The 14,618-nt window shown below is 43.5% G+C and overlaps 1 protein-coding gene across 20 annotated transcripts in view; it reads left to right on the top strand.

Annotated features, from left to right (window-relative positions):
- The first annotated feature begins 47 nt into the window (after nt 1-47).
- Atxn3 (ataxin 3) overlaps nt 48-14,618 on the top strand; it is a 35,813-nt gene continuing 21,242 nt past the window's right edge. For 4 of the 20 annotated variants that reach the window (XM_006240487.5, XM_006240485.5, XM_017594337.3 and 1 more), the window contains exons 1-7: nt 196-314; nt 8,320-8,484; nt 8,703-8,747; nt 9,404-9,484; nt 10,536-10,621; nt 10,984-11,050; nt 13,701-13,788. In XM_006240487.5, coding sequence (XP_006240549.1) covers nt 291-314; nt 8,320-8,484; nt 8,703-8,747; nt 9,404-9,484; nt 10,536-10,621; nt 10,984-11,050; nt 13,701-13,788 — 556 coding nt within the window. In that variant the 5' untranslated portion in view covers nt 196-290. Of the gene's footprint in view, nt 431-464; nt 937-963; nt 1,768-8,319; nt 8,485-8,702; nt 8,748-9,403; nt 9,485-10,535; nt 10,622-10,983; nt 11,051-13,700; nt 13,789-14,618 lie in introns of those variants that run through there. The other 16 variants (XM_063262394.1, XM_006240486.5, XM_063262395.1 and 13 more) reach the window with 14 other exon arrangements.

Raw genomic sequence — 14,618 nt, 5'->3', positions numbered from 1 at the left:
ATTCTCATCTAGAACCCTAGAATCACAACATTGTCTAGCGTAGAGAAGTTCCTCCGCACAGCAGGCGGCGCCGCAGCATCACACACGCGGCGGGAGGACCAGCGCCGCCCAGGTCACGTGTCCCGTGCTCCCCGGCTCGCGTGCCGCGTGACGTGCGCCCGCAGTAGTGATTGGGTGGCGGGAGGCACGTGGGTAGGGCGGGGCGGGCCGGGGCGGAGGGGTGGGGCCGGGGGCGGAGCTGCTGGAGGGGGCTGCTCCGCGCCGGGGCCGTTGGCTCCAGACAAATAAACATGGAGTCCATCTTCCACGAGAAAGTGAGTGTGGGCGTTCGGTGGGGAGCCGTCCGCGGCTCGGCGGCGGGCGTGGGGAGCAGCGTCGCCGCTTCAGGAACTCAGGCGGGGCCCGAGCGCCCCCATCCCGACTTGGCTGGGTGAGGGGTGCTTCCTGCCTTCCCCCCATGGCACCGTTCATGAAGCCTCCCGCATGCGTCTCCGGCACCCTCACCCTAAAAGACCGGGCGGGTAACCTGGGCATTTCGGGGGGCTTCATCCGGAGGATTAGCGCGGGCGTTTCTTGTTCACTTGCCACGCCTTTTCGGGTTTCTTCTATCTTCTCTCCTGTGGTCTAGTCTAGCGAGACGCCTTTCCACACCTGACGGACCCTTCCCAACTCCACCCACTCCCCCTGACCTATCCTCTGGCAGAACCAACTTTCTCTCTCAACTCAGTTCTATGATGGAATGTCCCATGCATTTAGATCTTGGTGATCTATCCCACGTCCTTCTGCAGTTGTGACCGTGGCTCTCCCATTGAAGGGCCTGACACTTGGGAAGTAAAGTAGGAAATCCCGGAGGGAAGTCGTCATAAGAGTTTTTATTACGGGATGTTTGGGCTGCTCTCCCATTTTTCCGGACCAGGAGGCCAGCTTTGTTTTTAGGTATTATGGATAGATTAGAATCTTTCTACTGTGTGATTTGGCTAGTCTCTTCCTCACCTTAATTCCTAAGTGACTACGCTTTACAGTATTGTGACATCTCGAGAAACTGGTCTATGCTCGCATACAATTATCAAGTCATTTGGGTGTTCCTCGGACAACTTTGGCATGATTCCGTGTTTCATAATCATTTTAGGTTTGGAGAGGGTTGCTAGTTGAGACTATTATTACAGTTGGAGCAAAGGCCTTTGTTTTTATCATTTGTAAAGGAGCATTCATTCACAACGTTTAAAGTCCATGCACGACAAAAGAAAGACAAAAATGCTGTAAATCTAAGGAAGTTGTTAAATGAAAGTGTTCTTAAGAAGACCTTTCATAGTGTTTTTGGAACTGGAACAAGTTAGTTTGTGACAAGATTTCTTGTAGCCCAAGCTGGCCCCAAACTCTCCATCCTACTGTCTCTGCCTCCTGAGTGCTGGCTGGGATTATGACCATGTGCCCTGACTCTGAGTGCGCCACCCCCTCCCCCACTCTTTTGTAATTTTCCAAAGGCTTTGGGATAAAGTCCATTTTAAACATGTTATACTCTTTGGGATAAAATCCATTTTAAACATGTTATACTTTATACACTGTTTTGTGAGACTCCTGCCATGTATTCTTAAAAGAAAAATGCATGTGCTTGTGTGGAGGTCAAGGATGACTTGATAAAGTCTGTCCTCTCTTTCCAACTTGGTGTGGATTCCAGGTGTCTGAGGCTTTGGCAGCAAGCTCCTTTACTCTCTGGGTCATCTTTAGGGTGAATGAAGGAAGAAATGGAAAGGACATGACTTCTAGGTATGGTGAAGGAGAAAGTTTATTAAAGAGATGTGGGAGAGCATAGCCTGGGGCAGACACATTTGGGAGACCCCAGAGTTGTCATGACCCTGAACCACATGGGGAGAGGGAAAGGAAATACAGCAGCCAGGAGCCAAAGGTGCAGAAGTATACCAAAGAGGTTGGGTTACCAAAATACATGAATTACATAGGCAAGGACCACTAGGGGAAGGGCAGCTAGGCCATGGTCTGGAGAGTTCAGGGTAGAGAGTAGGTATACCAGCTATACCCTGGTATAAGTAGGGACTAAGGGATGCTGGGAGAACCTGGAGTTCAGGTCCGCTTTGATATGTTAAATAGGTACCTCTGCCACCTACCATCCTGGGATTGAAGCTCAGCATAGGGCTCTTAAACAATACACTAAAAAATATGTATTTTTTTGCTGGCAGGGGTGGTAGGCCTTTAACCTCACACTTGGAAGGTAGAGGCAGGGGAATCTCTAGTGAGTTCAAGGCCAGCCTAGTCTACAGAGAGAGTTTTAGAACAGCCAGCTCTATACAGAGAAACTGTCATGGAAAACAAACAAAAAAATTGTATTGGTGTTTACTGTTGTGTATGTCTGTGCACTGTGTGTCTGTTGCCCACTAAAGCCAGAAGATTCCCTGGAACTGGAGTAACAGGCTTGTGAGTAGCTGTGTGGGTGTTAGGAGTTGAACCGAGGTCATCTGGAAAGCCAGCCTGTACTCTTAACTGCTGAGCCACCTCTCCATCTCCCTCAATACCTTCTTTTTTTTTTTTTTTCTTTTTCTTTTTCTTTTTTCTTTTTTTTTTTGGAGCTGGGGACCGAACCAGGGCCATGCACTTGCTAGGCAAGCACTCTACCACTGAGCTAAATCCCCAACCCCCCTCAATACCTTCTTGACAATATTGATTGTTCCTCATTTGAGCAGATTTCAGTGAAGGTAACTACTGAATCAGTATATCCAAAATGCTAGGCTAACAAAGACTTACTCAGGCCAAGGATATGCCTCACCTGAATAGTGCTTGCTGTGTAAGCATGAAAACCAGAGTTCAGATCCCAGTGTGTGTTTGTATCCCCAGTACTTGAGGCAGGGAACCGAGCCAGGTGGGTTTCTGGTTGCTGACCAGCCAGTCTAGCTGAAATCAGTGAGTTCTAGGCTCAGTGAAAGACTATCTCACAAAATAAGGTGGAGCGCAACTGAGGAAGGCATTTGACTTGGACCTTTGGCACACGTATGTATATCTGTGTGTACACATAGACATGAGAACACATATACAAACACGCATGTGCAGATACATACATCTGCTTACCCAGAAGTCATTCATATCAGCAGGTGTATATACTTCATAAATACTTGAGAAATACCTTTACTTCTGTGTGTGTGTGTGTATGTATGTATGTATGTATGTATGTATGTATGTATGTGTATGGAGATGCACATGTCCATATGCATTTAGAGGCAGGAGGACAACCTTGGTGGTGTTACTTATAAGTAGGCTAACTTATGACCTCCATGTATCTGCCCATTTTCACCTCTCTAGCACTGTAGTTACAAATGGGTACCACTATGCATGACTTTTTAAATGAGGTCTGGGGATTAAACTCAGATCCTAAGGCTAGCATGGCAAGTACCTTTCTGACTGAGGCATCTCCCCAATCCTGGAGAGTACATCTGCCTTTATCATCAACTGAAATATTTGTAGCAAGTGAATGCTTAATGAAGTCGGAACATATTTCAAGAGAATGCTCCTGTAACTGGGTTATTAATCATGGAAGAGGCCATACTGGGAATATTTAGCACAACTGCTATTTTCCAGAGACTTCTTTTCCCTTCCATAATTTGCCTTTAACCAGGAAGTTAACTAGAGAAGACATCAACCACTTCCTCTTGGAATTAATTTTACTTAACCCCTTTGAGTACTATTAAGTTAGAGTAAAAAAGCAGTTATCAGCCAGGCGTGGTAACACATGCCTTTAATTCTAGCACTTAGGAGGCAGAGGCAAGCAGGCTTGCCCTTTGTGATTTTGTAGACAAGCTTGGAAGAGTGGAAGTGTAGTATGTTCATCTTCTGAGCCCAACATGGTAAAATACCGACTCCCAAATCGTAGCATGAATTAAGCATGAGTTTTATCTATCCCCAATAACACATGAACTGGGAACAATGAGATCAGTTTTTTTTAAGATGTAATTATTTTTATGTGTATGAGTGACTTCATGAATCAAAATGCACTGTGCACATACAGTGCCTGAGAAAGCCAGGAGAGGGTACCAGGTCCTTTAGGACTGCAATCATTAGCAGGTCGTTAATGCAGGAACCAAACCCAGGTCGTTTGTAAGAATATCAAGTGTTCTTAACTCCTGAGCCATTTCTCCAGCCTCCAAATCCCAATTTTTTTAAAAGATTTATTTTATGTATGTGAGTACACTGTAGCTGTCTTCAGACACACCAGAAGAGGGCATCAGATCTTATTACAGATGGTTGTGAGCCACCATGTGGTTGCTGGGAATTGCACTCAGGACCTCTGGAAGAGCAGTCAGTGCTCTTAACCGCTGAGCCATCTCTCCAGCCCTAAATCCCAATTTTTAATAGCAAGAATGTTCTTTCAAAAAGTTGATGCCACTATTTCTGTATGTTAAATATGGTGACCAGGAGCTAGAGATGGCTCAGTGATTGTGAGCACTGACTGCTGCTCTTCAGCGGACCCAGGGTCCGAGCACTCACCTGCTGCATCCTGTACCTTCACTGTCTTTGCTTGGTGGTGGTAGTATTGGGGATTGAACCCAGGTCCTTGTACAGAGTAGCTGCACCCTTAGCTCTGGAGTCTATCTACTCTTTTGAGTCTTGTGTGTTTTTTACTTTTTAACAGTATTTGAGAGATTCATCCATATCGTTACAGTTACTTGTACTTAATTTACTTTTATTCTTTTTTTTTTATTTTTTTTTAACTTGAGTATTTCTTATTTACATTTCGAGTGTTATTGCCTTTCCCGATTTACGGGCCAACATCCCCCTAATCCCTCCCCCTCCCCTTCATGGGTGTTCCCCTCCTCATCCTCCCCCCATTGCCGCCCTCCCCCCAACAATCACGTTCAGTCTTAGCAGGACCCAAGGCTTCCCCTTCCACTGGTGCTCTTACTAGGATATTCATTGCTACCTATGAGGTCAGAGTCCAGGGTCAGTCCATGTATAGTCTTTAGGTAGTGGCTTAGTCCCTGGAAGCTCTGGTTGCTTGGCATTGTTGTTCATATGGGGTCTCGAGCCCCTTCAAGCTCTTCCAGTTCTTTCTCTGATTCCTTCAACGGGGGTCCTGTTCTCAGTTCAGTGGTTTGCTGCTGGCATTCGCCTCTGTATTTGTTGTATTCTTATATAGTGTTCTTATGTTAACGTAATTCTGTGTTCTAAACTGCCTTTGGGTGCTTTCCAGTTTGGAAAGTGTTTAAGTAGTGCTTTAGTGAGTGCATTTGCAGTGTATGTGTCTAATCACTGCACACAACTGTTAAGCTTTGGTAGAGACTGAAGAGCGTTGTGGAGTGGTGGCACTAATTTATACTAGCTCCTGTAACAATGGTTTTCTGTCATTCTAAACCTCCCACTGTAGTAACAGTTCTGGAGACTAGTAGTAACTCCATGTGAGTGTTTCTTTTATAAAAAAAAAGTACTTTTTTTCTTAGGTAGGTGTGGTGGTTGTATTAGTCAGGGTTCTCTAGAGTGAGAGAACGTATGGAATGTCTCTCTATATTGAGGGAATTTATTGTGATGACTTACAGTCTGTAGTCCAACTCCCCAACAATGGTCATCTGTGAATGGGAAGTCCAGGAATCTGGAAGTTGCTCAGTCCCACGAGGCTGGTTGTTTCAGCTGGTCTTCTGTAGAAGTAGGTTCCAACAGATGTGCTGGCAAGTAAGTGCAAGTGTGGAAGAAGCGCGAATCTTCCTTCTTCCAACGTCCTTATGTAGGCCTCCAGCAGGCAGTGTGGCCTGGATTAAACCTGTGTACCACTACGCCTGGCTGACCTTGAACTCAGAGATGACTCCTGGGATTAAAGGCGTGAACTACCTTGTCTGGGCCTAAGCTTTTCATGACCACTCTACTATGCCTCAAGATCCCTATGTCAAGATTCAGGTCAGAAACTTGTGTCTTTCAGCCTCAAATCTGTATCCCAGGTGAGCCCTCCAATTCTGGATTGCAGTTCATTCCAGATAGAGTCAAGTTGACAAGCAGGAATAGCCACTACAGCGGTACACACCTTTAGTCCGAGCACTCAGAGTCAGAAACAAACATATTTCTATGAATTTGAGGCCATCTAGGTTTTTTACACAATGAGCTTCAGGCTGGCCAGAGCTCCTAAATCAGACCTCTTCTCAAAAACAACAAAAATGTTTTTTAGTGGCTGGAAGGAGAGCTCGGCAAGTAAAGGCACTTGCTGCCAGTTCTTGTAATCTGGAGTTCGATCCTTGGGACACACACTGTAGATGTGTTGCAGTAACCTCTCCAACCCGAATAAGTCGGTGCAAAGAAAGCACAGCTCGATGAGGATGGCTCAATTGGGCAGATCTACCACTACACTACCCTATTCCCCAGCTCTGAGATCCCTTATAACTCGTGGTTTTTCCATGCCATGTGCTTCAGCTCCATCCTCCTCCTTCTTCTTTTTGACCTCCCCCCTCTCCTCCTCTTCTGCTCTACCTTCCCTTCCCCTGCCCAATCACCAGCTTTCACCTTTATTTTACAAATTAAAGTGATGTAGTCACCTGAGTCCTGAGTACTGGACTAGGGCAGTGGGATTAGCATCAAAATACAGACAATTCCAGGGCAAGCCACAACGGGGAAGGAGAAAAGTGAAGTCTGCAAGTTGTTCTCTGTCATCCTGCATCCCCTCCAATCAATAAGTTTAATGTTTAAAAGTAAACAATAAATTTAATTTATTGTTTGTGAGTGTGGTGTGCACGTGAGTGCAGGCAAACGTGGCCGGGCATGCACTTGGGGCTCGGGACAGGTACTGAGGAGTCAGTTCTTTGTTTCTACAGTAGTATTTGGGGATGGACAGCAGGCACGTTTACCTGCTGAGCCGGCTCCTACCCCACGCTGTGGTCTGGATACGCATTTCCCAGATGACTAATGAAGTCGAGCATCTTTTTGTATCTTTTAGCCATTCGACTATCTTGATTACATTTCCACTAGAATGTAAGTAGAACATCTGTCTGTCCTTACCTCATGGTAGGCAGTATTCAGTGGAAGTTGCTCCTAGCTGTAGATCAACATTAGAAGGAAAAAGAGGCAGAGACAAAGAATTCTGAACATTAGTTGTTCTAGCTCTGTCAGACTTGCTCTCTGAACTCTGCCTTCCTTTTCCACAGCAGACATGTATACTATATCTACTAAAGCAATTAAATTTTGTTCCTATAGGAGTGATTCATCAGGGGGAAATGTGTCTTGCAGATGCTCTATGGAGTTATCATCTGCCATTAACATAGCTCGGACCAGGAGGCATGGTGCCGGGCAGTAGGCCTCATTGGTCCTTTAGAGGGCCAGAGTTAATGGAAGGATGTGTTCTCCTGGTTGCCTTTGTCTTCCAGAAAGGCAGACTTGGGGTCTGTGTCCACAGGACTCATCTATTCATGTGTCTCCCCTTTTTTATAGCTCAGGAAAGCAATACTGTCAGTCCAGGAGTGTTGGTCCAGTGGGCAAGCTGGCTACTGTTAGGCAGTCTGGATATGGAGCTGGGCTGGTGCCAGTTGTATAAAGCCAGCTAGCCAGTGCAAGAAGCCCATGGGCCCATGGGACATTGTGCTCACCCTTCATGAGAAGGATGTTAATGACCTCTTAGGGAGCTAAACTTGTCTGTAGTTCCTCTTTATTAGTTTGTCCACTTGTGGACACGGACTGTCGCTAGCTTGGGACTGTTTTTCTCTTCTCCATATTACAAGGAACCTGCAAAGTTGGCTGATGAGAGCCTCGGCTCTAGAACTGTGGGCCTTAACTTAATGAGACAGAATTGTTCTCACTTACCCCAGTCCTTGAATTTGAAAGGACAGGCCTTTAAGGTCAAGTAGCAACTATCTTGTTAAAAGAATGAATGTTCTAGGGGTTTACATTCCCTTTTTGCAGTAGTAATTTGCAGTGGAAGTCCAAAGATTCTAGTAGGTACTGAAACGTTCAAAGACTAAATGCTTTTATAGGTTAATTTTTCGACTTATATGAGATTGGATAGATGAATTAGACTGTAAATGGTTCTTCATTTTTGTTCCTATAGTTAAATAGTTTAATAACTGGAACACACAGGGCTGGGGATTTAGCTCAGTGGTAGAGCGCTTACCTAGGAAGTGCAAGGCCCTGGGTTCGGTCCCCAGCTCCGAAAAAAAGAACCAAAAAAAAAAAAAAAAAAACTGGAACACACATGGACAAGGGAAACGTATATACTTGTGAAATCAGTCTTGCATAGGGCTTACAAGGTTTGCTTTGACTGCATTAAAAAGTAATTACATTTTTTTAGAATATTGAACAGATCCACTTGATGACATTTGCATTTTTTTCTTTTGGAAACACTAGCAAGAAGGCTCCCTTTGCGCTCAGCATTGCTTGAATAACCTCTTACAAGGAGAGTATTTTAGCCCCGTGGAGCTGTCCTCAATTGCACACCAGCTGGATGAAGAGGAGAGGCTGCGGATGGCGGAAGGAGGGGTCACCAGCGAAGACTACCGCACATTTTTACAGGTACTGATTTCAGGCTCACCAAGTCTCATTTTATTTTGGAAATGCGGGTGCTCTTCAGAGGAGGATGAGCCATTCTCCCCCAGGAGTCTGACTTGTTAATTATAACTCTGCTCTTCACGTGGTAAATGGGACTGTACAGAGTGTTCTTTTAAATGTGCACACTAATTTTAATCCTTTCCCATCCCCCCCTGCCCACAACTGCCATGACAATCGAACAGCAGCCTTCTGGAAATATGGACGACAGCGGCTTTTTCTCTATTCAAGTAAGTAGTCCAGAGCTAAGTGCTGCCTCATTTTCAGCACCGAGTGTGCTTAGGCCCAGTTTGTGGTTTGGTGTGGCACTGTGTGACACGGCTTTTTACGTAACGATGGAGGCTTCAGACTTACCATCTGTGGTGTATCTGACAAATTGCAGTGTCTTGCAGTCTTCCATTTAAGTCATCTTGCAGGGTTGGGTTCCTGTAGTGCAGGGCCTGTTCTGTAATTTGTAGCCTTTTGTAGGGTGTCATGGAGATTAGCCTCATGGCCTTGCACGTGCTGAGCCCACATCCCAACACCTTAGGTTCTATTTTAATTCTTTGTTGGTTTATTATAGTGCTGGGGATGATATTTCAGGTCTTGTCACACACTAGACAAGTATTCTTCTCTGGAAAAAACCTCCAGCCCTGTGGTTTTACGTACATACGTTTGTGCGTGTCCATTTGTAGCCTAGCATGGCCTTGAACTTCCCAAAGACCTGCTTCGGCAGCCCAGGTGTTGGGATTGAGGTCATGGGCAGCCATGCCTAAGTTTATATGTGTACTTGTGAAGTCCATTCTAATGATGTGGGGATTGTCCAAATTCTTTCTGGATCTGTCTTTTGAGATATCTGTTTATACAAGTGTCTTTCCTTATACGTTCCTTCTCTCCACCCTTCTAGAGTCCCTATTCTCTAGCATTTCCACCCAGGACTTCGCTTGTTCACCTTGGGAGGCCCAGTGGGCCTGAGCTGAGAGCAGAGGTCAGAGTTGGCAGAGCCCCTGCGTCTCCTGTGTGTGACATTGCTTATGTTTCTGCTCTCTTGCACTTGCACTTGCTCTGAGTTGTCTGTGTTTCTTTGTTGTCTTCCTGGGAGGACATATAGAACATTGTCACTTTTTCTCTTTGTTTTCAGCTAGCTGTCATCAGGTTTGATTGTCTGTTCATGACTCTGGAAGTTTAAAATATATCAAACCTTTTTAAAGATTTATTTTAAAAATCATTTGTGTACAGTGTGCGCCTTTTGGTGGATACATGCATGAGTGCTTGTGTCTGTGGAGGACAGAAGGTGGCACTAGAGCCCTGGAGTTGAATTCATAGGTGGTTGTGAGCCCTGACAGGGATGCTGGGAACTGAGCTTGGCTTCTGTCAGAACAGTATGCACTCTTGACCACAGTCGTCTCCCCAGTGCCCAAACCTTTCCTTTAAACCCACAGGGAGAATTTACTTTGGTCACTGCTGTTACAGGTAATAAGTGTATGTAGTGGACTAGTTTTACAAACAGCACCCACGGTGTGGAATGTGCTTCCGGATGCTTGAGCAGTGTTACCTACAAATTCTGTGGTTTTCTGACATTTCTCAGAAGCCTAGTATGGAAAGCACTCTTTCAAAATGGATGTGAGGGTCTGGAGAGATGGCTTCCCCTTTAAGAATACTTAATGGTGTTTCAGAAGAGGACCAGTTCAGTTCAGCCAGTACATTAAATGGTTTACAACACCCTTAACTCCAGTATATAGACACCTGATATTGGACCATCTGGACTCCACAGGCACCCATGCCATGGCCTGGACTCACTCAGACACACTTAGATAAAAATAATTAAAAAATCCAACTCTTTAAAACTTGCAATGGAATTAAATTAAGTCACATGTATATATTATTTATGGATTTAGTGGGGAATCACAGGGGCATAGTTTTTAAAATCTATATCCTCAAATTTTCATATGAAGTATGGTTGTTTACACAATGTAGTTGTGCTACTTAAACTTGGACTTGCAGGTTAAGCTCATGAAAAGTTATTTTTCTTTTGACAGGTTATAAGCAATGCCTTGAAAGTTTGGGGTTTAGAACTAATCCTATTCAACAGTCCAGAGTACCAGAGGCTCAGAATCGATCCTATGTAAGATTTTTTTCATACATTTCTTTATTTAAATTTGATTTTTAAAGCTGTAATCTTGGAATGAGGACAAATTCATCATGGATGTCTTTGCTGTGATTTTGCATTTGATGCTCTGGGACTTCATGTACCCTGTCACCTTTTGGTGCCTTTGTTCAGTGTCAGTGGTGGCCCTGACCTGAGTGGTGTGGAGGTTTTTGGGCTTAACATCACTAAGCTCCTGTGGAAAATGCATAGTTATGTGATTTTATTTTTAAAATAAGTAGGTAAGTATAACTGTATCCTAAGTGACAAATTCTATAGTACTTGCTAGTGTATATCTCATACTATCCCAACTTAACAGTATATGTTTGTTTTTTTTCTAGAAATGAAAGATCCTTTATATGCAATTATAAAGAACACTGGTTTACAGTTAGAAAATTAGGAAAACAGGTAATATATCTTCTATTTTCTTCTCCTTTTATCACACTCTGTACTCTATTTGAAACTCAAATTTGAGATTGATGTCTTTGGAATGAAGCGCAGGATTCTGTGCTCTACCCAAGTCTGGACTCAGTCCAACAGATAGAAAACGTGCTAGTTTAAGAGAAAATAATCAGTTTCTCCTCAGATTTTAAAGTGAACACATATATGTTACATCATAATGGAAACTCTGTATTGAAAACAGTGCCACAAGTTTTTGTGTGACGATTTCTGTTTAGCACACTACTGTGACAAAGTCTGAGATCGTGTCAGGAAAAAGCAAAACATTTAGAAGTTGGCATTAGTGGGATGGGCTTCTTCCGGCAATTCCAGTGTCCGTCAGTACGTGCATCTGTGTATGGTCACCACTGAACGTGGTAGTCACATAAAGGCCTTATTACGACGTTAGACCTTGCTAAGGGATATTGAAAACCAGCGTGTACAGTCAGAGGGCGTGAACAGCTAATGCACACACAGCGTGGATGAATCTCGGAGGTGGGAGCTGAGATGGAATGACAGACAGCAGACTGACCAGTGCTTGTACAGGGCTGGAGGAGGCCCAAAGGGACTCGGAGGCGGGACTCTGAGTGTACTCCCTGTCTTGGTCATGTTGATGGGTTAATGAAGGTAGTAGGGATTTTTTTAATGTGACTAATTGTAAAAAAGACAAGTGGTAATATAAGTATATGCAGTTTATTCCCAGTGCTGTGGCCCACACTTGTGACTTAGGAAGACCTTGAGGCTAGCCTGGACCACATAATGAAACCTTCAAAAGAGACAGGGGAAAGGGAAGGCAGTCTATTTCATGTCAGTTGTGCCCCAATAAAGCTGTTTTTTTGTTTTTTTGTTTTTTTTTTTAATAAAAAGAAAAATGTCAAATGTGGTGGTGCACACCTCTAATCCTAGCAGAGACAGGTTTCTGTGAGCTCAGCCAGAGCTGCATAGTGAGACCCTGTGTTTAAATTCGACAATAAATAAATTACATGAGAAGCAGTGCATTGAGCTTGGAGATGCGGCTCAGCAGGTGTGACTTTCCTCCTCTCTCAGAGAATCTGGGTTTGGTTCTCAGCATCCTCGTGGCGACTTACAACTGTCTGTAACTCCAGCTCTATGGGAGTGGTGCCTCTGGGCACCAGGCATACACATGATGTGCATACATACATACACATGAAATTAATTAATTAGAATACAGTGAGTTAAATCAACATATATTAATTATATGTATGTGTATATATATATATTTTTTTTTAAAGTAAGCCATACTGTTGGCTTTTAATTCGGCCACCTGGAAGTAGCCAGTCTTGAGTGATTGTTTGGTGACGTAGATCATTGGCAGGGTGTGTACCTATAATAAGAACAAAAGGGAAAAGCAGTCTTTAAGTTCTTTGTAAGGTGCATAGAGAACTGGTAAAGTGTGTATAATAGCGTAGCTTAATTGAACAGGAATCGATTTGCACAGGCCCCGGGTCACTGTCATTTAACTTCTCTGCCCTCCTCCCTTGTAGCCAAGGGCTTATTTGTGCCTTTAGAAAATTATGACCCAACATTATTTTCCTATATCAGTCAGTCACTGGAGTTTTTAGGTCTAGAAATGTAGAGCCCATAAAAACTTAGTAGAAATAGGAAACATTGTTTTGAGCTTTTAAAAGTTTTAGCTCGGGGTTGGGGATTTAGCTCAGTGGTAGAGCGCTTGCCTAAAAAAAAAAAAAGAAAAGAAGAAAAAAAAAGTTTTATCTCTTTTGGATTTTTTATAATTTGAACTAGTTTATCTGGGGCAGGTACAAAGATGGCAAGAATATGTATGTTGGTCCTTGTTCTGATTCATATTGTTTAAGAACAGAGTTTTAGTTGGATGTGATGGCACACGCCTTTAATCCCAGCAGTTAGGATGCAGGGGCTTGGCTGACCTGTGAGTTCGAGTCCAGCCTCTAGTCCCTGAGGTGTAAAAAAAGAAATGATTGGAAAAAGTACTCGGACTCGTGTCAAAATCCAGCGGGAGCCTTCGTTATACATGGAATTGAGCATGATTTTGGAACCTTTTGAATTTTTCTGTTTTAAGTTAGGGCACCTCTGTGGTTGTGACTTAATGTTGTTAATCACATGCAGCGGTAGATAGAAGTCTTGCTAGAATGAAGTGCTGGTCATTCTCTTCCTAGAGGGTCTGTCTGCCTTTTAGAATTTGGAGTCCTTTAGCTGAATGAAAACGTTTGCTGCAGTCACTTTTTGTCTGTCGTTGTGACACGAGTCTGTGTGTCGGCCTGGTAGTGTGAAGCCACTTATGACAACTGTCAAGAAGGGCGTCTTAAGATACCATCAGCTGCTCTCCTTTTAGAAGTTCAGGTTAATGCCTTAATTTATTGTTAAAAACTTGTTTCTAGAAAAGCATTTAATAGTGGCACATGTTCAGCATTAATTTTTTTAAAGTCACAGTATTCAGCTTGATATATTTTATATATTTATATATATTTATATTTTATTTATTTTATATATTCCCAGTTTGATATATTTCTATTATTTAAAATAGATAGACTTGTTAAATTTTGGTGGGTTATATGTTTAACATGAGAAATTATTTTTGCATATAATGTTCACTAACTTAAATATTGATGTTTTTTCCTAGTGGTTTAACTTGAATTCTTTGTTGACTGGTCCAGAGCTAATATCAGATACATACCTCGCACTGTTCTTGGCTCAGTTACAGCAAGAAGGTAAACAACATCAGAACCGCTATCCTTAAAGTAGCTTAAACAAAAGCTGAGTTATGGTTTGTGGGTGTCACAGTACTGATCTCTGATTCGTGGGTGTCACAGTACTGATCTCTGATTCGTGGGTGTCACAGTACTGATCTCTAGTTGTGGTTTGGGTGACAACAGTTTCTGTGCGTGCTCCCTGAGCCTGGGGCCTCATTTCCATTCGTAAGGGTTATCTTTTGCCTTTACATCTTCCACATCACAGGGCTGACAGGGGGAAGCTCCTCCCATTCCTGTGACTCATCCTCAGCCACTGTTCTTTCTATGGACACCATTGCCTTTGAGTTACCTCCTCTGGATTAGCCACGCCCTGTCTGTGCAGTCATCTGTGAGCTGCCTTTTTTATTGGAGACTTTGGATGTCTGGTTTTCTGTCTCTTTTGCTTAAATTCTTAGTCACTTCCACACCAGTAACTATTCCTCTTTGAAAGATCATTTTCTTCTCTCTCGTCTTGGCATTACCAGTGATTATCACTGCCTTCAAATTCTAGTCAGAGCATTGTAGTCTTTGGCCAGCTCCTTCTACCTTTATGAAGTTTTGCTGCTCTAACCAGGCTCTAAAGTTACCATGAGATCCAGAACTCATCTTATATTCTTCAGGGTGTTTTGTTTTGTTTGTTTTCTTTTTTGAGACATGGTTTTTCTGTGTAAAAGAGCCCTGGCTGTCCTGGAACTTGCTTTGTAGACCACTCTGGCCTCAAACTCAGAGATCTGCCTCTACCTCCCAAGTGCTGGGTTTAAAGGCGGGCACCACTATGCCTGGTAATTATTTTCTTTTTTAAAGAACTT

Source organism: Rattus norvegicus, chromosome 6 (assembly GCF_036323735.1).
Source record: "Rattus norvegicus strain BN/NHsdMcwi chromosome 6, GRCr8, whole genome shotgun sequence".
Taxonomy (NCBI): domain Eukaryota; kingdom Metazoa; phylum Chordata; class Mammalia; order Rodentia; family Muridae; genus Rattus; species Rattus norvegicus.
This window is presented reverse-complemented; position numbering and strand designations above follow the sequence as displayed.